This window comes from Eulemur rufifrons, chromosome 24 (assembly GCF_041146395.1).
Source record: "Eulemur rufifrons isolate Redbay chromosome 24, OSU_ERuf_1, whole genome shotgun sequence".
NCBI classification, from domain to species: Eukaryota; Metazoa; Chordata; class Mammalia; order Primates; family Lemuridae; genus Eulemur; species Eulemur rufifrons.
The window spans coordinates 9,063,666-9,088,796 of record NC_091006.1 but is presented as its reverse complement, the minus strand read 5'-3'; the positions used below and the strand labels follow the sequence as shown (position 1 = coordinate 9,088,796).

Sequence of the window (25,131 nt, the reverse complement as noted above, 5' to 3'; positions counted from 1 at the left end):
TGGGAGAAACAGGCGCCCAAAGGGGAACTAGCTGCCCAAGGTAATGCTTTTGCCCCCTTACAAATGCCTTATAACACCCCCATTTTATAGCTAAGGCATCTGAGTCCGGAGAAGTGACAAAGCTTGGCCAACGCCCTGGCACTCATAACAAGTGGGTCAGGAATGGCTCTGAAGCTTGGGCCTTTAAATGTTTTTATACTGCCAGTGGTATATATACCCTTTGTTCTTGCTTTTATCACCTAGTGTATCTTGGGAATCTTTCCACATCAGTACATAAACAATGCTTTTTTCCTACAGCTACATACTCCATTCCATGGCTATATTATAATTCATGAATTAGTTCCCTATTAATGGACACTTCAGTTGTTTCCAATCTTTGGCCACAACCATCACACTGCGGTGAACATCCTTACCCTTATGCCTTTTCATAAAGGTGTATGAGTTTATAGAATAAATTCCTACAAGTGGAATGGTTGAAACAAGCATGTGTATATTTAAACTTTTTAGATGAAGTCATATGGCCAAAGTGGAGACACCAATTTAAACTTTCGACAACAGTAAGGAGAGGGACTGTTTGCCCACAATCCTCACCAACCCAGGATGGTAGCAGACCTTTGTCATATAAGTGGTTGGGGAGAACCAGAGCTAGCGCTGTCAAACCACAGCTCCAGAGCCATCATTTGGGATCCAGTGCTAAAACTCTGTGGTTGACACCTTCCCCTCCCTAAAGCAGGTGAGCAAAGAGTTCCTCGGTCTTCTAAATTTAAGCCCAGTATAAATGGCCGGTTTCTCCTTGCCAGCTGTCTGGTACAGGCAAGCTCATGTAGCCGGGCTTAGAAATCCCATCTCGTTATTGACCAAGGCTGGCGACAGAGGGTGCTAGTTAGCCAACGCGACAGCTCACTCTCTCTCCCCCTGGCCCTCCGCCTTGTGGTGGCTGCGTTGATGCAGGAGCAGGAGGCGTCTCTGGCCAAAGGCCTGGCCGCAGCTGGAGCATTGGTGCCGGGCTGTGGCCTGGCTGCCCGGAGCTGTGGGGGGGTCATGACAGAGGCGATGGGCAGCCAGCTTGGAGGGAAATGAGAAAGCCTTGGGGCAGTGCGGGCAAGGGTAGGGGCGGGCGTCCGTGGCGTGGTGCGTGTGGCGGTGGGCCGCCAGCTTGGAAGGGTAGCAGAAGGACTTCGGGCAGTCGGGGCACGGGTAGGGGCGGGTGGGCGCGTGGGTCCAGAGGTGAGCCGCCAGCTTGGAGCGGTGGCCAAAGGCCTTCGGGCAGTGTGGGCATGGGTGCGGGCGGGCGCCGCTGTGCGTGAGGCGGTGGGCTGCCAGCTTGGAGGGGTAGGAGAAGGCCTTGGGGCAGTCGGGGCACGGGTGGGGTCGGGCGCCGCCGTGTGCTAGCCGGTGCGTGGCCAGCTTGGACGGGTACGAGAAGGCCTTGTCACAGTCGGGGCAGCGGTGCGGGCGCTGGGGCGGAGGCCGCCGGCGGGGCCGGGAAGGCGCGCCCCCTGACGCGATGGGCCCTGGAGCCGACTGGCTGGGCTTCTGCGGTGGGCCCTGGTGGGGAACTGGGGGACAGGAGGGCTGGTGGGCTCCAGGAAGCAGCCAACGCCCCGGGCCTAGGCCAGGCTTTGCCACCATCTTGATATTCATTGGGCCCCTCAAAGTGTATCTGGGCACCTCAAGTGTCATACTGAGATTCCCCAAATGGCATGTTTCTGCTCCGCCTCCCCCCACGTATCATCCTGAGAGGCTCCAAAGGGTTACCTTCCTGGATCCCCAAAGCGACTAAGGCTTCTTCAAAGCTAAGGTATCTGTTTCTAGCATATTCCCAGTGATCACCTTGAAATCCCACGTTATCCCCCTGTCTCTTCTGTAATTTCTTGAACCCCAGCAAATGATCCCTGAGGGTCCCCCAAAGCCAAATGGGAGGATTCCCCAGAACATTGTATTTGGGTATCCCAAATGGTCATCACCCAGGGCCCTCAAACTTTCACCCTGAGATTCCCCCAAAGTGTGATTCTCTTAGCCCCTATTTCTAGAGAATGCTCCCTACTCACAGGCGGCGCCACTCTCACCTCCTCCTTTGGTCACCGGTTCCTTGCCAGTGGAAGTAGGATCGGTGGTCCTGGCCGCGGACTCCGCGCCCCTCTCCAGCATCTTGCTGGCACAGGAACCTAGGGGCAGGGAATGGGGCGGGCATGACGCCGGTTATTACCAAGCTGGTGGGGATAGGGATGCAGGGCCTGAAATCAGGGGTCAGTCTGTTTAGGAGCGGGATCCATGTACGTCTGGGATCCTAAGGCGAGAGCAGGCGGAGCAGGAAGGAGGAGCCCAACACGCTGGGCAGGGCCATGCAAATCTAAACCTAGGGTTGGAGCCTTTGAGCAGAGTAGGCGGGGCCGCTACAACTCAAACCCAGCAGCCGTCCAGAGCGCGCAGCGGGCGGCACTTATCTCCGGAGTGGGCGGGGCCTTCCCCACCTGACCCTCCCGGCCGCGGTACCTAAGATAGAGTGGGAGGAGCTATGCAAATAGAACAAAAGTCGGTTGCTCCGCAACTCAGACCCAGGGGCGGGGCCTTCAAGCGGAGTGGGCGCGTTTTTGCCACTGTCCCAGGGGAGGGGCCCGTGAGCACAGAGGGCGGGATTTCACGTCGAAGAGGTAGCTTTACCCGGGTTTTTGGCTTTAGTCTCAGTCCATTAACGTCGCGTCAACTGCGTCCTTCTCGCCACTAAATTTTATCCCGGCGTGGAGTTGGGGCTGTGGAGCACAGGGAGGAGACCTGGAGGAAGACATGGAAAGAACGTGCCGTGTGTTGTGATCCAGAGACCCCCTAATGGATTTTTCCCCAAGAGTCCGCGACTCAATGCACCCCACGGAGTCATGGCATTCGGGCACCAATGCACAGTCCCTCCCCAACCTAGCCGTGCAGACCTTAAACGATCCCCCTCCAGGAGATCCTGGCATGCAGCTCCCAATCCAGTCCGCGCCCGAACCCCTGCCCCTCACCTGCAGGACGGCTCCTCCCCGGGGGCGGGGCTCCGGACCCCTCCCGCCGCTGTCGCAGCCGCGGCCACCGCTACCGCCGCCGCTGAGCTGTCCTCGGACCCGGCAGAGCTGCACCGCCCAGCGCGCGCCCGGCGGCGGAGGAGGGGAGGGGAGGGCAAGAAGCGCGCGCGAGCTGGTCCGCCCAGCCTCATTTCCACCCCTTCCTCCCACGCCGGGCCGGAGGGGGCGTCAGTACGCATGCTCAGTTGAGGCGAGCCAGGGCTGCGGAAGGGGAAAATGGAAACGAAGGAGGCGCTGGGTGCGCCAGGCAGGCAAGTTGATGAGCGAGCGCGAAGCTACCAGCCGAAGGACCACAGCAAAGTGTACAGTTGGTTTCGGGGCCTATGGTGGCTGACTGGTGTCAAGCACGTGCAAGATTAACATGGACAAACTGCGTTCGGAGATCAGTGAGACAGCTCCCAGCACATGCATCCTTTTTTTATATCCCTCTTATTTTTGAGAATTCCCCTGGGAGTCTGAGTTCCACCTCCGGAAGCAGTTTTCAGAGCGCGCTGCCCATTCCACCCCTCGAGGCGTTTGCAAAACCTCTGGCCATTTCTTCGAGAGAGGGCGGGGGCGGGACTCTGAGCTCAGGGCGAGCTGGTGCCCAGTAAAAGGCACGTTATTTGCTTAACGCCGGGCACACTTTGCCATTGAGTGATTCAAGATTCTCAGCCACCTGCCCTCTACCTCCCTCTTGGGAATCCAGGCGGTCCTGAGGTGCCCAGAGCCATCTCCTTGTGCCAGGCCCGGGATGGCATGCAGCTTGGCATTCTTCCCAGGCAGTGACTGCACTTTCCTGCCCAGTGCCAGAATGACCGTGAAGTGCCCATAAAAGTCCTCCGCTTGGATAGGTCTCCGGTGTAATAACCTACAAGGTCTGGCGATCCCTAGGAGCTGTGGACTCTGGAGCCAGATTGCCTGGGTAGCTGGTTTGGAATTTTGGCTCTGCCCCTGTCTAGTTGTGTGACCTTGGGCAAGTCATTTCATTTTTCTGTGCTTCTGTTTCTTCATCTATAAAATGGAGTTGTTAGGATTAAATACGGTAATCAATGTAAAATGTTTAGAATAGAAAGTCCCTAGAGTGCTCAATAAATGTTATCAATATACTTTTTGTTTATATTGTGCATTAAACTAGGCCCAGTGGGGTCAAGGTTGTTCTGGGAACAAGTGCACAGACCTCAAAGTGGGCAAGACCATGCTGTGTCCAGGGGATCTCTCCTGCTATGTCATACCATGCTCCAGACTCTGGCCTTCCTTACAGTTCTTGTACATGCCATCTACCTCAGGACCTTTGCACTAGCTGTTCCCTCTATTTCCCAAAGCCCTTCTTCCACCTCTTTTCTCACCTGATTTCCCCCTCAGGTCTCAGTTCAAATATTAGCACAGCAGACATCTCCATTCCTCTGTGTCTCTTCCCCCTTGTATGCACTTAACACTATATACCTGTCTTCTAGAATGCATGCTCTGTTAAGATGGACACCTTATCTATCTTGTTCATCTCTCTGTCTCCAGCATCCAGGACAGGGGTTAGCACATAGTAGGTGTTCAACAAATCTGTGTGGAATCAATATTTGAAAGAATTAACAGCCAGAAGCCCTCCGCAATGGGAAGATAGAACAATGGAGAGAAGAACGTAGAACTTGAGGCCGGGCGCGGTGGCTCACGCCTGTAATCCTAGCACTCTGGGAGGCCGAGGTGGGCGGATCGTTTGAGCTCAGGAGTTCGAGACCAGCCTGAGCAAGAGCGAGACCCCATCTCTACTAAAAATAGAAAGAAATTATATGGACAGCTAAAAATATATATAGAAAAAAAAAAAAATTAGCCGGGCATGGTGGTGCATGCCTGTAGTCCCAGCTACTCGGGAGGCTGAGACAGGAGGATCGCTTGAGCTCAGGAATTTGAGGTTGCTGTGAGCTAGGCTGACGCCACGGCACTCACTCTAGCCTGGGCAACAGAGTGAGACTCTGTCTCAAAAAAAAAAAAAAAAAAAAAAGAATGTAGAACTTGAGATCAAGGAACTTGGGGAGGGGCCTAAGCTGAATGAGAAACCAGGGGAAGGTTTTAAATGCAGGAGTAACATGAACTAGTTTAGGTTTCATATACTTTTTTTTAAACTATATTTTTAAATTATGGAAAATTTCAAACATACAGAAAGGAGAGGGAAGGGGGAGTATAACTAACTCTGTAAACCCATCACCCAGGTTCAGCCTGGCCAGTCTTGTTTTATTATCCCCCAAGTACCCCTTTTTGAGCCCCTTGGATTATTTTGAAGCAAATCCCAGACTTCCATCCAGAAACACTTCAGTCTGTGTCTCTAAAAGATAAAGACCCTCCCTCTTTAAAACAAAAAAACAACAACAATGACAACAACAACAAAAAAAACCCATAGCCACAATACCATTTTCACACCATTAAAAATTTATAATCATTTCTTCATGTTATCACATACCCCATCAGTGTTCAAATTTCCCCAACTGTTCCATCAGTATCATTTCCCCCCTTTTCCAAGCAGAGTGTTTTATTTTATTTCAAACATACAGAGAGGTAGAATAATAAAATTGTTCTCTGCATGGGTAATAGAATCGACCAGTATCAACAATTGTCCACTCATGGCTAGTGTTGTTTCGTTTAGCCCCACCCACTCCTCCCAAATGATTCTGAAGTTAAATGTCAAATATCATATCCCATAAATATCTTTTTATTGCATTTAGTTTGTTTGAATCAGGATCTAAACAAGCTCCACACATTGCATTTGTTTGCTGTGACTCCTCAGTCTCTTTTTTATTGACATTTTAAAGGGCTCACTCTGGTTGCCGCATGGAAAATGAACTGTAAAAGCAGTCAGAGTAGGAGCCAGAAGACCAATGAGGCCACTGTTTATATATTCATTCCAATATCAATTGCTAGCATTTATTGAGCATTTGCTATATGCCAGAAACTGTCTGTATATGCATTAATTTGTTTAATCCCCCACAGCAACTTTTTAAAAGGAGGTGCTATTATTATCCTTGTACAGAACAGAAAAATGAGACATAAAGGGGAAGGTCACCTGCCCCCCAAGGCCATATAGCCAGGCCCCAGCCAGGAAGTAGCAGAGCCAGGATTTGAATCCCTCAGCCAGGCCTTGGAGTTCAGACAATTTGCATTTACACTTTGCTATCTCTTGACTGGGGCAGAAGTTAACTCAATAGGTCTCAGCAATAAATTGGGTGGAGGTGGCAAGGGCGGAAAACAAGTCCAGGATAGTGATGAAATAATCACAGCCAACTCCCACTGAGAGACTAGTCTGTGGCAGGAGCTCTCCCAAACTCTACGTGTGCACTTATTGGACTTTCACGAGGGAGGGAAGAACTATTTTCAACTTCATTTTGCAGATGAGAAAATTGAAACCCAGAAGAATTTAAGTTTTCAGCCCAAGGTCACCTACAACTGAGAAGGTGAAGCTGAGGTTTCTAACTCTTAGGACATTTCACAGCTGGGCCTACAAAAACCCCCGAGGGTGTGCCTTTAAGGGACAAAGCCACAGAGTGGGATGTCCTAGTCTCACTACTGATAGGATTCCAAAGAGCAAATTTTCGGACAGCCTATGACTTTACGTATGTATGTATGTATGAATTTATTTTTGCCCTCTCAGCCCAGCTTTTCCAGACTCTGGGAAGAACTAGGAAACACAGTCCATGACTTTAGACAACACAGTTTCTTAGCTCTAGGTCCTTGGTGTAAATGAATAATTGTTTTTAGAGGTTCACAGCCCAACATAAGACAGACGACCCCAAACATAATACAGATGATTCTCAACCTGATTTTGCAAGATATAATGCAAAACTTTTATTTTTAAAAAAGATTTCTTCCTGGGAAGAGAGAAACATTCCTGATAAAATGCTTAGGCAATTTTTGGATGAACTTTATTGGGTTCGAGTATCCTTCTGGTAACCAGGCACCCACCCAACAGTTCCCCAAGACACCAGTGACCTAGAACCAAACTTCTTTTTCTTTCGAACAATGACTATCCAACCACCAAAGAAAATGGCCCCATGGCAGTGAGTGTACCGGGGTCTCTTGTTGGGTTTCTGTTTCTCTCTGTCTCTGTTTCCACAGGAGTAACCGTGTCTCTGAGCGTCTTTCCCTCGCTCTTTGAGTGTCTCCGGGTTCTCCGTTTCTCCGGGTCAGAGCGTCCCCGCGTCGCACGCTGTCTTCCTCGGTCTCCCGCCTCGAGCCATTCCTCCCAACCCGCCCCTACTTCCCCTACCCGGCTCCGCAGCGCCCCGCCTGGCGCCCGCGGCCCCTTTAAGGCAGGCCCCGCCCCTGCCCGCCTCCCCCGGGTCAGGCCTGGAGTACCAGGCTTCGCTGGGGCCCCGCGGCCGCTCAGTGCGCGCCCGGCGGAGGGCGCGATGGCTGGGTCTGCGCTGAGGGTGGTCTCGCGGCAGCTGAGCCAGAGCACCAGATCTGGAGCGCCCATCCTGCGGCAGGTGCGAGGTGGCAGGACCCGGGCGGGGATTACTAAGCCCTAGACTGCCGGAGGGACGGAACTCTTAAGTCCTTTAACGGGGCGAGATGTGGGTGCCACACGCCTGGCTCTTGCGGAATGGGGATGGGAGCCTGGGGCTGGACTCCTCGGTCCTTTAACCGTGAGTTGTCTGAGGGACCCTGGCCTTGGGGCCGGACTCCTGGGTCCTTTACGAAAGAATGTACAGAGGACCCTGATTTGGGGGTGTTAGAAAGTTGGAACTCCTGGTTCTGAAAGAGGAAGGTGATGGGGCTCTCGATTCCTGACTCCTTCTGGATCTTAGGAAGAGGACTGGGTCAAGGCCTGGACTCCTGGGTGCCCAGTTCGTCGGAATCTGGTTCTGCGCTCTCACCTGTGCCCCATCCCCTTCCAGATGTTTGAGCCCAAAAGCTGCACCTACACTTACCTGCTGGGTGACAGGGAGTCCGGAGAGGCCATTCTGATCGACCCGGTCCTGGAGACAGCGCCCCGGGACGCCCAGCTAGTCAAGGAGCTGGGGCTGCGGCTGCTGTATGCTGGTCAGTCCGGGGACCAAAGTCTTGGGTCTGAGGGAGGCAGGCTGCAGAGTAAGTGCAGTGGGGAAGCTGGGGGCCTGGACTCCTGGGTCTGAGGGAGAAGGGGCCTGGGGATGGGAATCCCGGATGCTCTCCACACCCTGCTGGACCTGTCCCTCCTCTCTCCCCCAGTGAACACGCACTGCCACGCAGACCACATTACTGGCTCAGGGCTGCTCCGTTCCCTACTCCCCGGCTGCCAGTCTGTCATCTCCCGCCTTAGTGGGGCCCAGGCTGATTTGCACATTGAGGATGGAGACTCCATCCGCTTCGGACGCTTCGTGAGTTGGATGCTGGGTCCCCGAGAGGGTGGTGGCCTGGACTCCTTGAACTTAATGGAAAAGAGGACCAGGGGCCCGGGATCCTGACTCCTGGGGGGAGGAGGGACCTCAGGCCCTGGGTTCCTGACCCCTGAGCTCATGTTCTGGGAGGAGGGCACCATAAACTCAGGTGGAGCACTGGGACAAGAGGTTCTGGGAGGTGTGTCTCTGGCAGAACCCCTTAAGTCAACAGCATTTATGGCAATTCGTAAGGCTTTAGGGGAGCTCCCTTGGCCTGGCATCTCCATAAAAGTTGATTGAGGGCTGGAATTCTGGGGCTAAGCCTGAGAAAGAGACCCAGTCCTGTCCTCTGAGAACCACGGTTTGAGGAAGGGGCATCCTGTTGCGCAAGAATAAGACTATGGCGTGGGTGTGGTGAGTGGGGCCGCTAGAGTGCAAGATTTAAGGAGGCACTAATACTTAGGGACATGTAAATGCAGCAGCAGTACCTGCAAGTGAGCGCCTCCTTAAATCTTGCGCAGGAGTCCCAGCCCTGTGGTTTCCCCACAGAGGAATGGCCAAAGGTTCCTGCCTCCTTCTCTTTACCCCGGGGCTGGTTTCCGGCCAGAATTTTGACCCTACAGGGGCAGGGGCAATATGGTGGAAGGTCAGGGGAGTTGCCCACAGAGGGAGGGAAAAAGCTGGTGGGGCTTTTTTTCTGATCAGAGTTGCTAAAGATATAGAGTTTGGCTGACTTTGGGGACAAAATACCAGGTGAGGCCTCCAGATTAGAGCGTTTTGCTAAATAGGGACAGTTTGAGTCAGAGCATTCAGTGGAAATGTGGATGACAGGGCTTAGCTACAGTGGCTATAGAGTCTTTATTTTAAGCCTTTTTCTGGAAGCAGGTAAAACAGGCATTGTACATTTATGTACAGTGTACATAATAGGTGCTAACAAGCATTTCTTGGATTTGAGAGTGATTTTTCAATGAATGAATGTTGTAGGGTTTAGCTGTGGTAGATTTATCTTCAGGGGTTTTTTTTTTCCCCTTTAATAGATATATTGATATAATCCACATACCATACAATTTACCCATTTAAAGTGTACAATTAGGCTGGGTGTGGTGGCTCATGCCTATAATCCCAGCACTCTGGGAGGCCAAGACGGGAGGATCGTTTGAGACCAGGAGTTCAAGGCCAGCCTGGACAACATAGTTAGACCCTAGTTGTACAAAAACTAAAATTAATTGGGCATAGTGGCATGTGCTTGTAGTCCTTAGCTACTTGGGAAGCTGAGGCAGGAAGATTGTTTGAGCCCAGGAGTTTGAGGTTGCTGTGAGCTAGGCTGACGCCACGGCACTCACTCTAGCCCGGGCAACAGAGCGAGACTCTGTCTCAAAAAAAAAAAAAAAAATTTTATAGTATACACCTCTGTCTATCTTATTTTTTTGATGTATCTCCAAGTTGCAAATATCGGTTCACTGTCCCCTAAACAGAACAAATAATTTTAATTTTGTTTTTGTTCACAAAATAAAGGAAGATGGTTTAGGTGATGGCGGTTCAGAGTTTTTAGCTATAAAGGAAAATGACATTTTGGGTTTGAGGTTAGAGGGCATAGGAACGGTGGATTGTTTACAGCAATCCCCGCTTATCTGCGGTTTCCCTTTCCTCAGTCTTAGTTACCCTTAGTCAACTAGGTCTGAAAATATTAAATAGAAAATTCCAGAAGTAAACAGTTCATAAGTTTAAACTGCGTGCTGTTCTGAGTAGCGTGATGAACTCTCTGGAGTCCTGCCTTGGCCTGCCCAGAAAGTGAATCATCCCTTTGTCCAGGGCATCCGCGCTGTCTACGCTCCCCAGCCATTAGTCATTTAGTAGCCGTCTTGGTTACCAGATCGACTATCCAGTGTCACAGTGCATGTTCAAGTAACCCTTATTTTACGTAATAATTTCCCCAAAGCGCAAGAGTAGTGATGCTGACATATTGTTACAATTGTTCTGTTTTATTATTAGTTGTTAATCTTACTGTGGCTAGTCTATAAATTAAACTTTATCATAGGTATGTATAGGAAAAAAATAGTAAATATAGGGTTTGGTACTAACTGGGGTTTTAGGCACCTGCTGGGAGTCTTAAAAATGTATCCTCCGGATAAGGATACATTTTTAAGGAGGGGACCACTGTTTTTTTGAATAATGGAAGGAAAGAAAAATCTTGGGCACCAAATGGGAAAAAAGCTGAGAGCCTTCTGGCCACCAGGGGGCAGTGTAGGCCGTGAGAACTGCAAGGCCAGCGAGCTGAATGTTTGCACGGCCTGTGTTGAGTTTAGCTGATGGGGGTAGTTTCAGATTTAGCAGCAGCTGGAAACAGTTGAAAGAATAGCTGTGGAGATGTATCTCTTACTTGATGCATCGTGGAAGGGAAGAATGAATTTGTTGAAAGAATGTGGGGTTAGGCAGAGCTGCTGCCATGTAGGCAGGGCCCAGTTGGAATATTCTGCAGCTGGGGAGATCCCTCAAGTTTTGGGACAGTTGAGGCTGCATTAGGTGGAGATGTTAGGTGCTCCTTACCCACAACTTTTTCTTTTTTCTTTTTTTTTTTTTTTTTGAGACAGAGTCTTGCTTTGTTCTCCGGGCTAGAGTGAGTGCCGTGGCGTCAGCCTAGCTCACAGCAACCTCAAACTCCTGGGCTCAAGCAATCCTCCTGCCTCAGCCTCCCGAGTAGCTGGGACTACAGGCATGCGCCACCATGCCCGGCTAATTTTTTCTATATATATTTTAGTTGGCCAGATAATTTCTTTCTATTTTTAGTAGAGATGGGGTCTTGCTCTTGCTCAGGCTGGTCTCAAACTCCTGAGCTCAAACGATCCTCCCACCTCGGCCTCCCAGAGTGCTAGGATTACAGGCGTGAGCCACCGCACCCGGCCAGCCCACAACTTTTTATTTCGCCTTTTTTCAAATCTATAGTAAATTGAAATGCCAGCACAAAACACAAGAATGCACAAAACACACATTCTATCAGCCATCAGAGCAATGACATTTATCACAGGTCCTGGCACTTCTGGAAAACTCCACCGACTGCTTGTAGGAGAATAGGAGTGAAAAGGAGCAAGAGGCTTTTTAAAGTCTGTTAGGAGAATAGTTTGGATCTGGCAGCCCCTCAGGGTTCCCCGTACTACACTTTGAGAACCACTTTTTTACAAACTCTTTGTCACCTCTAAATAAATGTACAGTAACTTTGTATCATCATTAAATATACAGCCTCATTAAAATTCCTCCAGTTGCTCCAGAAATAATTTTTACAGCTGATTTTAGGAACCACGATCCAACTGGGGTTCATGTGTGGATGGCATTTGGTTGTTACATTTATTTAATTGTGCGTGTGTGTGTGTGTGTGTGTGTGTGTATTATTTCCTTTTTCTTTTCTTTCTTTCTTTTTTATTCATTTATTTATTTATTTTTGAGACAGAGTCTTACTCTGTTGCCCAGGCTAGAGTGCCAAGGCGTCAGCCTAGCTCACAGCAACCTCAAACTCCTGGGCTCAAGCCATCCTCCTGCCTCAGCCTCTCGAGTAGCTGGGACTACAGGCATGCACCACCATGCCCGGCTAATTTTTTCTGTATATATTTTTGGTTGTCCATATAATTTCTTTCTATTTTTAGACGGGGTCTCACTCTTGCTCAGGCTGGTCTCGAACTCCTGAGCTCAAACAATCCAACTGCCTCGGCCTCCCAGAATGCTAGTATTACAGGTTTGAGCCACCATGCCCGGCCTTCATTTTTTATTTCATTTTATTTTTTTTTTTTTTTTTTTTTTTTTGAGACAGAGTCTCCCTCTGTTGCCCAGGCTAGAGTGAGTGCCGTGGCGTCAGCCTAGCTCACAGCAACCTCAAACTCCTGGGCTCAAGCAATCCTCCTGTCTCAGCCTCCCGAGTAGCTGGGACTACAGGCATGCACCACCATGCCCGGCTAATTTTTTCTATATATATTTTTAGCTGTCCATATAATTTCTTTCTATTTTTTAGTAGAGATGGGGTCTCGCTCTTGCTCAGGCTGGTCTCGAACTCCTGAGCTCAAACGATCCGCCCACCTCGGCCTCCCAGAGTGCTAGGATTACAGGCGTGAGCCACCGCGCCCGGCCTATTTCATTTTAAATTAATTATATTTTTAACTCTCTTTTGGTCTAGAACAGTTTCATTCCCTTTTTGTCCCATGACATTGGCTTTTGAAGCTTCCTAGCCTGTTGTCTTGTAAAATATCCCACATTCTGGATGTATCTGAGTATTTCTTTGCGGGGTGTCATTTAACTTGTTCTTCTAAAACTTCTCTTTCCTATAGACTGAAGTAGATTGTGGATATTTTTGTATTAGTTAGCAATAATAATTCAGTAATAGGTAACACACATTGAGTGTTTACTTCTCACCAGGCACTGTGCTAAACTCTGTGAGTGAATTTACTCAACGTTTATCTTGAAGGATTTTCAGAATCAAATATCACCCTCTCCCTCCTCCTATTTTGAAGGCCAAGCACATGCGGGGTTCTCCCAGCTTGGAAGTGAAGGAACCAGGATTTGAACTCAGGCAGGCTGGCTTCATGTGCCTTGCTCTTAACCACCAAATTCTTTAGCTCCCCACATGACAGCGGGGATGTTTAAAACAGATGGTCTTGCGGTGGGATTGATGCCTGGGTTTCTTCTCTGAGAGGTGCCCCTCTCGCCTGCCCCCAAACGAATGTGCATCTTTCCTCCTCAAAGTCTAAGGAAGGCCAGAGCTCCCTTTCTGACCATATATCCTTTCCTTACTGATAATACAGAAAGATAATAACAACTATTAATTCAGACCTGATATACAAAGTTCACAAACTCAAATGCCCACAGAGGCTGTGCCAGTGAACAGAGTGTTCTGCCACTTCCTGCTGTATGACCTGGAGCAAGTATTTCCGCCTCTCCAGTCTCAGTTTCTTTATCTGGAAAATGGGTACAATACTGGTGCCTCTTGAGTGTTGTGAGGATTACATGAGTGAAGCCATGGAAGGTGTTTAGAGCGTACCTGGCACGTGGTCAGTTCCAGGCAAAAACATTCGCTCTTGACACTATTGGGGTTTATTTCCCCAGAGAAATAGGTTCTCCCCTTCCCTTTTTTTGTTGTTGAAACATGTCGCTTTCATGAGACTCTCTTTTGATGGAAATGTTTGCCTTCTTTTCTAACGCTAACTGGATTCTAGGAGAACCAAGTGCACAAGCAAAGTAAGAGACAGCAGCTGACATTGGCACCAGGCAGCAGGGAGTGGTGGGGTCTGGCACATTTTCAGGTACATGTCCCTATATGTGGGGGACGCCCACCGCATAATTCTAGTAGATTCTTTGTGTTTAGGAGTGTAGTCTGTCCATTGCCAAGCCTTCTTTTTCTTTTCTTTTTTTTCTTAATAAAAGCTGAAAATAAACATTTTTGAGAAATCTCTCACTTCTTAAGGGTAGACAACAAATTCAGGCTTCTAATAACGACTGAGCTGTCCAAACAAAACAATTCTGTGGGCTGAATCTGGCCCTCGGGCCTCCACTGTGTCTTTTCTGACAAGTAGATCTCATCGAACCTTCATAACCACATAGTGAGATCAGAGTTATTTTCCCATTTCACAGGTAAGGAGGGACAGAGAAGGAAAGTGACTTGCCCAAAAATCACCCAGTAAGGAGGTGGCTGAACCAGGATTTGAACCCAGGAGGCCTTGTGATTCCACTAGATCAGTGATTTTCAAATTTTAAAACATTATTATTTTTATTATTTTATTATGTAGCACTCGTGTGCTGGGCGTTTTTCTGAGTGCTTTACATACACGAAATAATCTAATATTTATAACAGCCCTACAAGGTGGATTCAGTTATTCTCCCCATTGTACAAATGAGCAGACAGGCCTGGAGGGTGAAATAACTTGTCCAAAGTCACACAGTTAATAATACCAGAGCCAAGATTAGAACCCATGCCATCTGGCTCCAGAGACTGCTTTTTCTTTTTCTTTTTTTTTCTTTTAACTGATTCCATTTACATGAAATTCTAGAACATGCAAGCTAATCTATAATAACAGAAAGCAGGTCAGGGGTTGTCTGGGGACAAGGGTGGAAGAAGGATGGATTGCAAAGAGGCACAAGGAAACTTTTGGAGGTAACAGAAATGTTTGTTATCTTGATCGTGGTGGTGGTTTCCTAGGAGTACTTTATTAAAGATGTAAAAGAAGGGGAAAAAAAAAGATATCACCAGACCCATAGTGAACCCACCAAGATCTTTGTGGAAACAATAACTCCAGTGCTATTTAAAGCATATCAGTGCGTGGAGAAAGAAGAAAATCTTCCAAATTCCTTTTATGAAACCAGCACAACATTGGTAGGAAGAACCACTTGTGAAGTAATTGTTAACTCTAAATCTGCTACCCTGCATCTGACCTAGTTTCAAGTTTTTTTTCTTTGTCTTTAGTTTTCAGAAGTTTAATAACAATGTGTCTTCTCGAGGATTTCTTTGGGTTTATTCTGTTTGGGGAAATTAGCAACCAGGTGAGATATTTCAGGGAGAGAGAGGAGGAGGCCCATTGGCCTCTAAGGCTGATGCCAGGAGGGGGCTTCTCGTAAGTGGATCCAGAGCCTGGGACAGAGCATGGTCTCCCTGGTGCTTCCCTTGGCAGCTCCCCACTCCCCGCCACCCCCTGCACTTCCTGCCCACAGCTCCCGCCTCAGTCTGTATCCTCATCATCGCTTGTCTTTTCTTTAAAATCCACTGACAGTTAGAGCCTGCTAGTCCGTGTGCCCTCTCCACCAGATAAATATTTCACATCTAGATTCAGAACTGAAACCTCAGCTTCATGAAACAACACTTACCCTTACTGTGTAGCAGGCACTCTGAGACGTTGCATTCCACCGGATTTCATTCCACTTCTTCCATTCCACTCCAGTCTACTCCCTTCCACTTGACTGCACTCCATTCCACTCTTTGTGCCTGCTCCACTTTTGCTCGTGCTCTGAGCGTCGCCCATGCTGTCCTGTGTATGTGTGGTCTGTTCATTCTCATTCTCTATCATTTTTGACTATGCATTAATAAATGCACCCCAGTTTATTTATCCATTCTACTGTTGATGGGCATGAAGGTAGTTCCCAGTTTTTGGCTATTACAAATAGTACTGCTTGGAACATTCTAGTGCATGACAGAGTCTCTGTTGCCCAGGTGAAAGTGCAGTGGCGTCAGCTCTTGGGCTCAAGTGATCTTCCTGCCTCAGCCTCCTGAGTAGCTGGAACTACAGGCCCATGCCACCATGCCCGGCTAATTTTGTCTATTTTTAGTAACTCCTGAGCTCAAGGGATCCTCCTTGCCTCAGCCTCCCAGAGTGCTAGGATTATAGGCGCGAACCACCGCACCCAGCCTGAATGCATTTCTGTTGGGTATAAAGAATGGACTTATGATGGGGCTATGTCCTGATAAACCCATGGTACATGGAAACTCACATTAGCCTTCAGTTGGGTAAAATTATCTAAAACAAAGCCTATTTTATAATAAGGTGTTGAATATCTCATGTAATTGATTGAAAGTGAAAAACAGAATGGGTGTATGGACACTTGGAGTGTGGTTGCTACTGAAAGCGTATACCATTCTAAAATTGAAAAATGGTAAGCTGAGCCATCGTAAGTCGGGAGGACCATCTGTGTACCGAGAGGTGAGCCACAGGGTATGTGTAGATTTAGCTTTAGCAGAAACTTCACAGTAGCTGTGTACGTACTCTCCCACCAGCGTGTATGAGGGCTTCAGTCGCTCTACGTCTGTCTTTTTCATTCCAGCCATTCCGGTCTTGTGTAGTGGTGTTCTACTGTGGTTTTACTTTTATTTCCCTGATGACAGATGAAGTTGAGCACCTTTTCGTGTGTTTGTTCCATTTGGATGTCCTCTTCTGTGAGGTCGTTTTTCAAGTCTTTACTAATTTTTCCATTAGGTAGTCTATATTCCTGATTTGTAGATGATCTTTATATATTCTAGATCCAAGGACTTTGTTGGATAAATAATCCCCTTTATCCATGGTTTCACTTTCTGTAGTTTCAGTCACCTACAATCAGCCATAGCCTGAAAAGAGCCAATGGAAAATTCCAGAAATAAACAATTCATAAGTTTTAAATTGCATACCATTCTGAGCAGCATGATGAAATCTTGGCACCATCCTGCTCCATCCCACCCAGGATGTGACTCATCGCTTTGTCCAGCATATCCACACTGTGTACAAGTATGTTATGTGCCTGCTAATCACTTAGTAGCCTTCTCAGTTATCAGATCAAAGAAGCACAGCAATGTAGGGTTTGGTACCATCTGAGGTTTCAGGCATCCACTGGCAGTCTTGGAACATATCTCCTGCAGATAAAGGGGACCATTGTATATGTTTGTAAATACCTTCTTCCCCTCTACAGTTTACCTTTTCACTGTTTTAGTGGTATATTTTAATGAACAGGAGTTTTTAATTTTAGTATAGTTCAGTGTATCCATTCTGGCCCTTAGCATTAACACTTTTTGTTCAAACAAAATCTTTGCCTACTTTAAGTCACAATGCTGTTCTGTTTTTCTCTAGAAGCTTTGTTGTTTTGTTTTTTATATTTAAATCTGTAGTATATTGAGAATTTATTTTTGTGTATGGTGTGAGGTAGGGATCAAGAGAACGTGGTTTTTTTCTTTCCAAATAGATATCCAGTTGACCCAGAACTCTATTAAAGAGACCATTCCCCCACCCCACTCCTGACCACTATAATACAATGTCATCTTCATCTTAAATCAGGTGAATCAGTGATCTGGTCACATCTTGGCTCAATTCCTCCCATGGCTCCATTCTCACTTTGCTGGATCTGAGCCTATCATTATCTTTCTATCATATGCTGCCACCCACTCTTGCTCACTTCATTCCCACTCCTGCTGTTCCTCAAACACACCAAGCACTGAAAAACCCACATGGTGACTTAAATAAATAGGAGTATAATTCTCTCCAATAACAGGAAATCTGGAAGAAGGTAGTTACTGCCTTTGATTTGGGGGTCTCCTGGTTTTTTCTTCATGGTTGCAAGGTGGCTGCTGCACCTTCAGCCATCACACCTTGTGTTCAGAGCCAAAGGAAGGGAAAGAGGGTGGGGCCCATTCCTTTTAGCAGGAAGGGAAAAGCTTTCCCAGAAATCCTAAGGAGACTCACTGAGATCTTGGCGACCAGAGAACTGCATCAGAGGCTACCCAAGCTGCAGGAGGCTGGGGAAGTGCTTGGCTGGCACGTGGATTCCCAGAACTAAATTGTAGATCTGTGAGGGAGGAAGCAAGGAAGGAATGTATACTGGGTGGGGGGAGGTGAGTGACAGGGTCTGCATTTGGTGTCCTTGAATAATCAGCGGATGACTGGCCCGGACAAAGATGCTAATTGGTGGGAAAGGCCTCTATTGAGAGAGGAGGAGGGATGTGTGAGAGGACACTAATCTTAGTGGTTATCAGATCGTCAGGGTAATAATTTTTTCTGACAACTCTTGCTTCCCTGGAGCTGAGAGTGGGGATTTAGATAGCAAGGACTCCCTGTGTGGCAGGGGTTCTTAATGGCAGAGTCTTAGAAGTGGCTTTGAGAGGTCATCAAGTGTGCACATTCGTGGTGGTGATATATCAGCAAAGTTGCCTTCAAAATGACTCCACTGAGTTGTACCCACACCCCAGGAAATAAAAGGGCTTGCCTCAAATACCCTTGGCAACTCTGACAGTTGCCCAACTCATAGGCAAAAACAAGGACTTTCAAAATTTAAATCTGTCCCTCCTTTCCTTTTGAGGGAGGTTGAACATCCTTTCAGGTCGTTTTTGATTATTTTTTTCTTTTTCCATGAATTGCCTGTTCTTTTCTTTTGCCCACTTTCCTTTTGGGAGTTATCAATGCTTAGGAGCTTTGTATATTATGGTTTACACTTTATAATTTTTTTTTTATTAGAGACAGGTCTCACTATGTTGCCCAGCCTGTACTCAAACTCCTGGGCTCAAGCCATCTTCCCACCTCAGCCTCTCTAGTAGCTGAAACTGAAGGCACACACCACCGTGCCTGGCTGTCTCTGGGTTTTTTTGTCTTTTAACTCAGATTTTTTATTTTTTTTATTTATTTATTTATTTATTTATTTTTTTTGAGACAGAGTGTCGCTTTGTTGCCCGGGCTAGAGTGAGTGCCATGGCGTCAGCCTAGCTCACAGCAACCTCAAACGCCTGGGCTTAAGCAATCCTACTGCCTCAGCCTCCCGAGTAGCTGGGACTACAGGCATGCGCCACCATGCCCGGCTATTTTTTTTTTCTATATATATTTTAGTTGGCCAGATAATTTCTTTCTATTTTTAGTAGAGACAAGGTCTCGCTCATTGCTCAGGCTGGTCTCGAACTCCTGACCTTGAGCGATCCACCCGCCTCGGCCTCCCAGAGTGCTAGGATTACAGGCGTGAGCCACCGCGCCCGGCCAGATTTTTTTTTTTTAATAATGAAGTTAAAGTATGTGGTCACATCTGTCACTGTTTTTCCTTATGACCTCTGAATTTCCTATCATACTTGGAGAAACCTTTCCCACTTCAAGATTATACATGCATTTTACATATATATTACATATATTTCTCTTTCCATATTTTGTTATAGAATTTTTATGGTTTTTTGATGCTTAGATCTTTAGTTTGGAAGACATTTTGAATTTTAAGAGCTTTATTATCAGTATAACCCTCCCCAGTTGAATGTTCTCGTTCCATTAAGGCAAAATACAAATCAGCGCAGATACTCAGTTTCCAGTATTTTAAAATGTAATGTTACTTATGAAAAGCATTTTGTATAGAGTTCTGTATGTATTGTGTCTATGCCTCACGTTCAAGTTAATGGCTTTGATGTATGTTCTAAAGAAAAGCAAATAATACAAAAATTAAATTAATATCCTTAGTTATAACCATAATGAGACAAGTACTGGCGTTGGTGCTAAGTGCCATTTTGTACTCTTCCCTTACGTTCTCTGTATGGCTTCAGCCAACCCCCGAAATCACTGAGCTGCTCTTAAAAAAAAAAAAAAAAAGGAAAAGGAAAAAGCTTGGGGAAAAAAAGATCTCTAGTTTATCCTGGATTTTGTGTTTTATTTAATTAATTTATTTATTTTCAAGACAGGGTCTCGCTCTGTTGCCTGGGTTAGAGTGCCGTGGCATCAGCCTAGCTCACAGCAACCTCAAACTCCTGGGCTCAAGCAATCCTCCTGCCTCAGCCTCCCGAGTAGCTGGGACTATAGGTGTGCGCCATGACACCCAGCTAATTTTTCTATAGTTTGTAGAGACAGGGTCTTGGTGTTGCTCAAGCTGGTCTTGAACTCCTGTCCTCAAGCAATCCTCTCGCCTCAGCCTCCCAAAGTGTTAGGATTACAGGTGTGAGCCACTGCACTGGCCTGTGTTTTATTTTTAAGTATAAAATTACATATTCACAGTAAAAAATAAAAGGATAATATAAGAAAAGCCTAAAGAAAAAAATATATATTTAGAGTTAATAAATAAACCTTTTAAAAAGATCACACCATACACATTGCTTTGCAACACGTTTTTTGCACTTAATGGATATTAAACATCTTTTTGGGTCACTATATATTTGTATAAAGCATCAAGTTTTATTTAAACAATATTACTTTTAATGACTGTTTAGTATCACATTTTTGTAATAGTGTGCTTTTCTTTTTCTTACTGATATGCAGTAAGTATATTAAGTATATTGTATATTAAGTATATTGACGACTGTGTGGTATATATGTGTTACAAATATATATTTCCAGAATATTGGTTCCCTTTAAATTTTATGTTGTTGCCATTCAGAAACTTCAAATTGATTTAAAGCCAAACCATCGATCTTTTCCGTAATGATTTATGACGTTAGGGATCCCATTTGAATGTCCCTTCCTAGCCAGAGATCAGATATTAATTTGTATTTTTATTGTTGTTGTCACAGTTTTATGGTTTTATTTTCTTGTATTTAAGTCTTTAATCCATTTGGAGTTTGCTCTGGTATAAGGTTTGAGCCTGGGACTCTAACTTAATTTTTTACAAAAAGTTTATCTATATATGACCCTAGGGTAGGGGAGGGCTTCTGGGGCCAGTTTCATCTTGAAGAAATGTTGGTGACTGTCTCTGTATTCCTCCATCCCTGCTAGGCCTTGGAAACCCGGGCCAGCCCTGGCCATACCCCGGGCTGTGTCACCTTTGTCCTGAATGACCACAGCATGGCCTTCACTGGAGATGCCCTGCTGATCCGAGGGTGCGGGCGGACAGACTTCCAGCAAGGTGACCAGCTTCTTATTCGGCCCAAGATCTTCATGCAGTTATATGTGTGTCAGGGTTTTCAGTATGGGTGACAGGAATGGGAGGGGTCAGTATTAGATTCAAGGAGTTTAGTTGCCAGAGTTAGATTGGAAGAGTTAGATTCAGGGGTTTAGCTGTTGGGGGACAGGTAGATTCAGGGGAGTATTAGTTATCTACTGCTGTGTAACAAATAGCCCCAAAGCCTAGTGGCTTAAAACAATGATTAGCATTATTATCTCCCAGTTTCTGAGAGTGAGGAATCTGGGATCAGTGTAGCTGGGTGGTTCTGGCTCAGGGTCTCTCAAGAGGTTGTGGTCAGACCTTAGTGAGAGGGCTGCAGTCATCAGAAGGCTCGACTGGGGCTGGAGGATCCACTTCCAAAGCGGCTCACGCACATGGCTGGCAAGTTACTGATGGTTGTTCGCAGGAGGCTTCACTGACTCACCACCTGGAGCTCTCCACAGGGCTGCTTGAGTGTCTTCAGGACATGACAGCTGGATTCTCACAGAGGGGATGATCAGAGACAGACAGACAGACAGATGCCCCAGTTTTTTTTTTTATGGCCTAGACTCAGAAGTTACACTCTGTCTTTTCTGTAACATCCTATTTACTATTAGATGTAAGCCACTTAGTCCAGATCATGAAATCAGGGTAGGGGGAATTATTTCAACGAGAAGTGTTATCAAAGAATGTGTAGACATATTTTTAAACCACCATAAGGGATTTAGCTGCTGGAGGTCTGTGTAGGGTAGGGATAGAGTGCTATTCAAGAGTCTATGCTCTGGGGCAGTTAGATTCAAGGATTTTTTTTTTAAGAGACAGGGTCATACTCCGTCACCCAGGCTGGAATACAGTGCCGTGATCACAGCTCACTGCAGCCTCGAACTCCTGGGCTCCAGGGATCCTCCTGCCTCAGCCTCCCAAAGTGCTGGGATTACGGGCATGAGCCACCGTGCCTGGCCAGATTCAGGGATTTAGCTGCTGAGTTGTTAGCGTCAGTGGTTTAATTGCTAGGGAGCAGTGATACATTTGGGGTTCAGCTGCTAGGGGCAGTGAGATGTAGGGATTTCCCTATGGAAAGAGAGTTTAGTTTCAGAATTTCAGGGTTTGGCAGCCCTTTGAGCATGTGTGTGAATGTGGGGTTGACACTAGGTTCGGAGGATTTAGCTGCTTTGCCAGGAGAAGTGAGATGAGATGGCTGCGGGAAGCCAGGGGCCCAGGCCTCTTGCTCCCTCTTCCCTCTCCCTTATCTCTGCCTCTCAGTCTCTGTCTTTTTCCCTCTGAGGCTTCCAGTCTCGCATTTATCCATTCCCAACACAGTCATGACATTGATGAATTAGGCTGGAATGAAAGGCGAAAGAGAGGTTTGCCCCGACCCAACTTAGCACTCAGAGCTTCCTGTTGGAACTATGGCCCCACTCTCCTCCTTGGCTTGTGTCTTTGGTTTCTTACCTTCTGGTCCACCTTCCTTGCCTAGATGCCTTTCTTGGCATCCCCAGGGTGAGGGCACTACGCCTTGGTGCTCTAGGGTCCCATCCTAACCTTATTTATAGCCATGCTGAATTTCTCACCGTCCCTCCATTCCCTGTGTTTGCTGTTCCACCTGCCTGGAATGTCCCTTCCCTTCTCTACCTGGACAAAGGGGTATCAGCAGGACCTGAGGGAATGAGGGAGAGGGTTTACCTATGGTGATTTTAACCTCCCACCCTTTTCTTTTCTTTCTTTCTTTCTTTCTTTCTTTTGTTTTTTAGAGACAGGGTCTCATTCTGTCACCCAGGCTGCAGTGTGGTGGCACGAACATAGCTCACTGTAACCTTCAACTCCTGGGCTCAAGTGATCCTCCCTCCTCACCCTTCTGAGTAGCTGGGAATACAGGTGCACACCACCGTGCCGGGCTAATTTTAAAATCTTTTTGTAGAGACAGGGTCTTGTTATGTTGCCCAGGCTGGTGGTGAACTCCTGGGCTCAAGTGATGCTCCTGCCTCAGCCTCCCAAATGCTGGGATTACAGGCGTGAGCCACTGTATCTGGCTCCCACTTTTTTCTTGAGGGAAGGAGCGAGGGTCTTCTCCTGTCCTGTTGATCCACTGACCTCTGGCCTTTCTTCCCCAGGCTGTGCTAAGACCTTGTACCACTCGGTCCACGAAAAGATCTTCACACTTCCAGGCGACTGTCTGATCTACCCTGCTCATGATTACCATGGTGAGGGCTTCCTGGAGGAGGTGTGCGGCTTACGTTACTTTTGACAGGGTGGCGCGGAGACCACAATTCCCAGAAATTCCTCTGGCCAAAAGGATTAAATGCTTGAGTGTGCTGTGTGTGGATGTAGATACTATAGGACTGTTAGAATTCTTCAGGGCACAGGTTTTCCTGGGACTTCCTGTAGAGCTTAGGGAACTGTGGGAAACTACATTTCCCATAGTGCCCATCGAGGAGGGAAGGCAATCTCAGGAACTTTCTCTGAAGAGCCTGTTGGTCCCAGGCCAGAGAGACACCCCAAGGCCTCCTGGGAAATGCTGTTCTGAGAGGCCTGAGGTGCTGCACCATTGACTTTCCTTCCCCTCCCTTGGCCACTAGGGCTCACAGTGTCCACTGTGGAGGAGGAGCGGACTCTGAACCCTCGGCTCACCCTCAGCTGCGAGGAGTTTGTCAAAGTCATGGACAACCTGAACTTGCCCAAACCTTTGCAGATAGGTGAGCAGCTGGGGCCTGGACCCCTGGGTCTGAGGGAGGAGGGGCTGGGGCTGGACCCCTGGGTTTGAAGGAGGGAGTTGGCTCAAGGCTAGAACTCTAGTTCCCCAAAGATGAAGAGCTCCTAGAATTTCTGGGTCCCAGTGGGGCCTGGGGGTCTGCCTTGGCCCCTTGGTTTTAACCTTGGTTTCTTCCTTTCAGACATTGCCGTTCCAGCCAACATGCGCTGTGGGGTCCAGACCCCTCCTTCCTGACCTTATCTCTGCCAGGTGCTCATATCCATTAAGAATGCACTAGGTGGGGTGACGGGAGAGGTGTCACCATCCTGCCTCTCCTCTCTCGCCCCCACCCCAAACCAGCCCCTGGAGCTTCTGAAATAAAACTTTTTTTTTTTTGCCATAAATCTGACTTCTGACTGTTTTCTGGGGGAATCAGTTGGGTTTCTGGGCTGAGAGGCTTGGGGTTAGTTCTGGTCCCCTGGAGAGGCCAGTGGAGCAGGGCAAGGTGAAGGTCGAGGGAGTCTGGAAGGAGATTTCTAACTCACAAGGATGAAAGCAAACAGGTATCTGGGGCTGGTCCTCTCACGGCCCTGCGTTAGAACACGGTCTTGCTTTTGGGCCACTTCCCTCTGTGAGCCCCAGGGTCAGGTACTTCACTTATCTAGGCCTGGGTTTTCTTATCTGTACATGGAAATAATAATAATAGGGTGTTGTGATGATCTGACCACTGCGCTAGCAGCGTTCACTATCCTTGTTACTATCATTTGGAATGATCGGCCACTTCCTGACTTGGAGTGACAGTATACATAATGGTTAAGAACGTGGCTTTTTGATGTGTTAACGTTTACAACATGGGTAGACCTTGGGTACATTTATCCCCCTCGGCCTATTTCTCCAAGTATAAAATGGAGCTAGTGAGTCCTTTCTGGGCTGCTGTGAAGATGACACTAAATTAATACACGTATAAAGTATTTGGCATAACTCTTGACATCTAATAATCCCTTTTCATACACCAGTTATTTTCCTGTTTTTGCCCAGAGAGGAAAAGGTCTGGCTGAAACCTTTTAACCTCTGCCCTTCACGTCATAGCAAAGTGGGGGGGGGGGGCACATTCCCTCTGTTTTTGGGCGGATCTCTGACTCAGCTCAGGGTACCCCCTCCCCTTGTCCAGCTCCCCAAACCGGTTGGGGCCCTTCTAAAGGGTTCATGAGAGAGAGGTCCCCATTTCCATTCCTGTCGTCCTTTCAGGACTCCCAGGGTCTGGGCATTAGGGAGGCATGTATACAGCGGTGGCCAAGACACCTGGCCCTCCAGCCCTCCAGGGGACAAGTGTGGGGGTGCTGGAGGCAGAGTGGGAGGTCGCGATGCTGGGCTCCCCAAGGGTGGGGCCGGTGGGGCCGGGATGGCCGGATGCCTAGGCTGCGGGCGGGGCAAGCTGGTCGCTCCCTCCTCCCTCGGGAGCTGTTGGACCTGTTGTCCCCCCCTCCACTTCCGGGCTGCTGGGGAGGGGGACGGGGCGGCCTCTCTGCACTCTCCTCCCCCGCCACCTGTCTTGTAGGCAGAAGCGGCAGTGCCCGGAGCCCAGAGCGGAGCGCGCCGGAGCTGGTGAGGGGTCCGAGGCTGCGGGGAGGAGGGCTGGAGTTCGGGAATCTCAAGGGCTCAGGCTCCTGGCTTGTTCAGAGAGGGGAGACTGGGAGCCCCCACTCCTGGATCCCTGGGGGAGGTGGCATGGGCGCCGCTCCCCTAC

General features: G+C 47.9%; 2 protein-coding genes across 3 annotated transcripts; one reads left to right on the top strand and one right to left on the bottom strand.

The window, feature by feature from the left end:
- Positions 1 to 512: 512 nt before the first annotated feature.
- Positions 513 to 2,772, bottom strand: ZNF575 (zinc finger protein 575). Its single transcript, XM_069457257.1, has 3 exons — positions 2,665 to 2,772; positions 2,064 to 2,168; positions 513 to 1,559 (listed from the first exon to the last, which is right to left on the bottom strand). Exons 2-3 carry the CDS (start codon positions 2,149 to 2,151, stop codon positions 901 to 903), a joined length of 747 nt encoding a protein of 248 aa, XP_069313358.1. The 5' UTR covers positions 2,152 to 2,168; positions 2,665 to 2,772; the 3' UTR covers positions 513 to 900.
- Positions 2,773 to 7,404: 4,632 nt separating this feature from the next.
- On the top strand, positions 7,405 to 23,762 carry ETHE1 (ETHE1 persulfide dioxygenase). Of its 2 annotated transcripts, none has more exons than XM_069457259.1 (7): positions 7,405 to 7,513; positions 7,925 to 8,069; positions 8,259 to 8,386; positions 20,548 to 20,677; positions 22,807 to 22,896; positions 23,272 to 23,388; positions 23,587 to 23,762. In XM_069457259.1, the coding sequence occupies exons 1-7, from the start codon at positions 7,436 to 7,438 to the stop codon at positions 23,637 to 23,639; spliced, it is 741 nt and encodes a 246-aa protein (XP_069313360.1). In that variant the 5' UTR covers positions 7,405 to 7,435; the 3' UTR covers positions 23,640 to 23,762. The 2 variants fall into 2 exon arrangements, with proteins under 2 accessions (XP_069313360.1, XP_069313359.1); XM_069457258.1 differs by having other exon boundaries at positions 8,238 to 8,386.
- Positions 23,763 to 25,131: the final 1,369 nt, after the last annotated feature.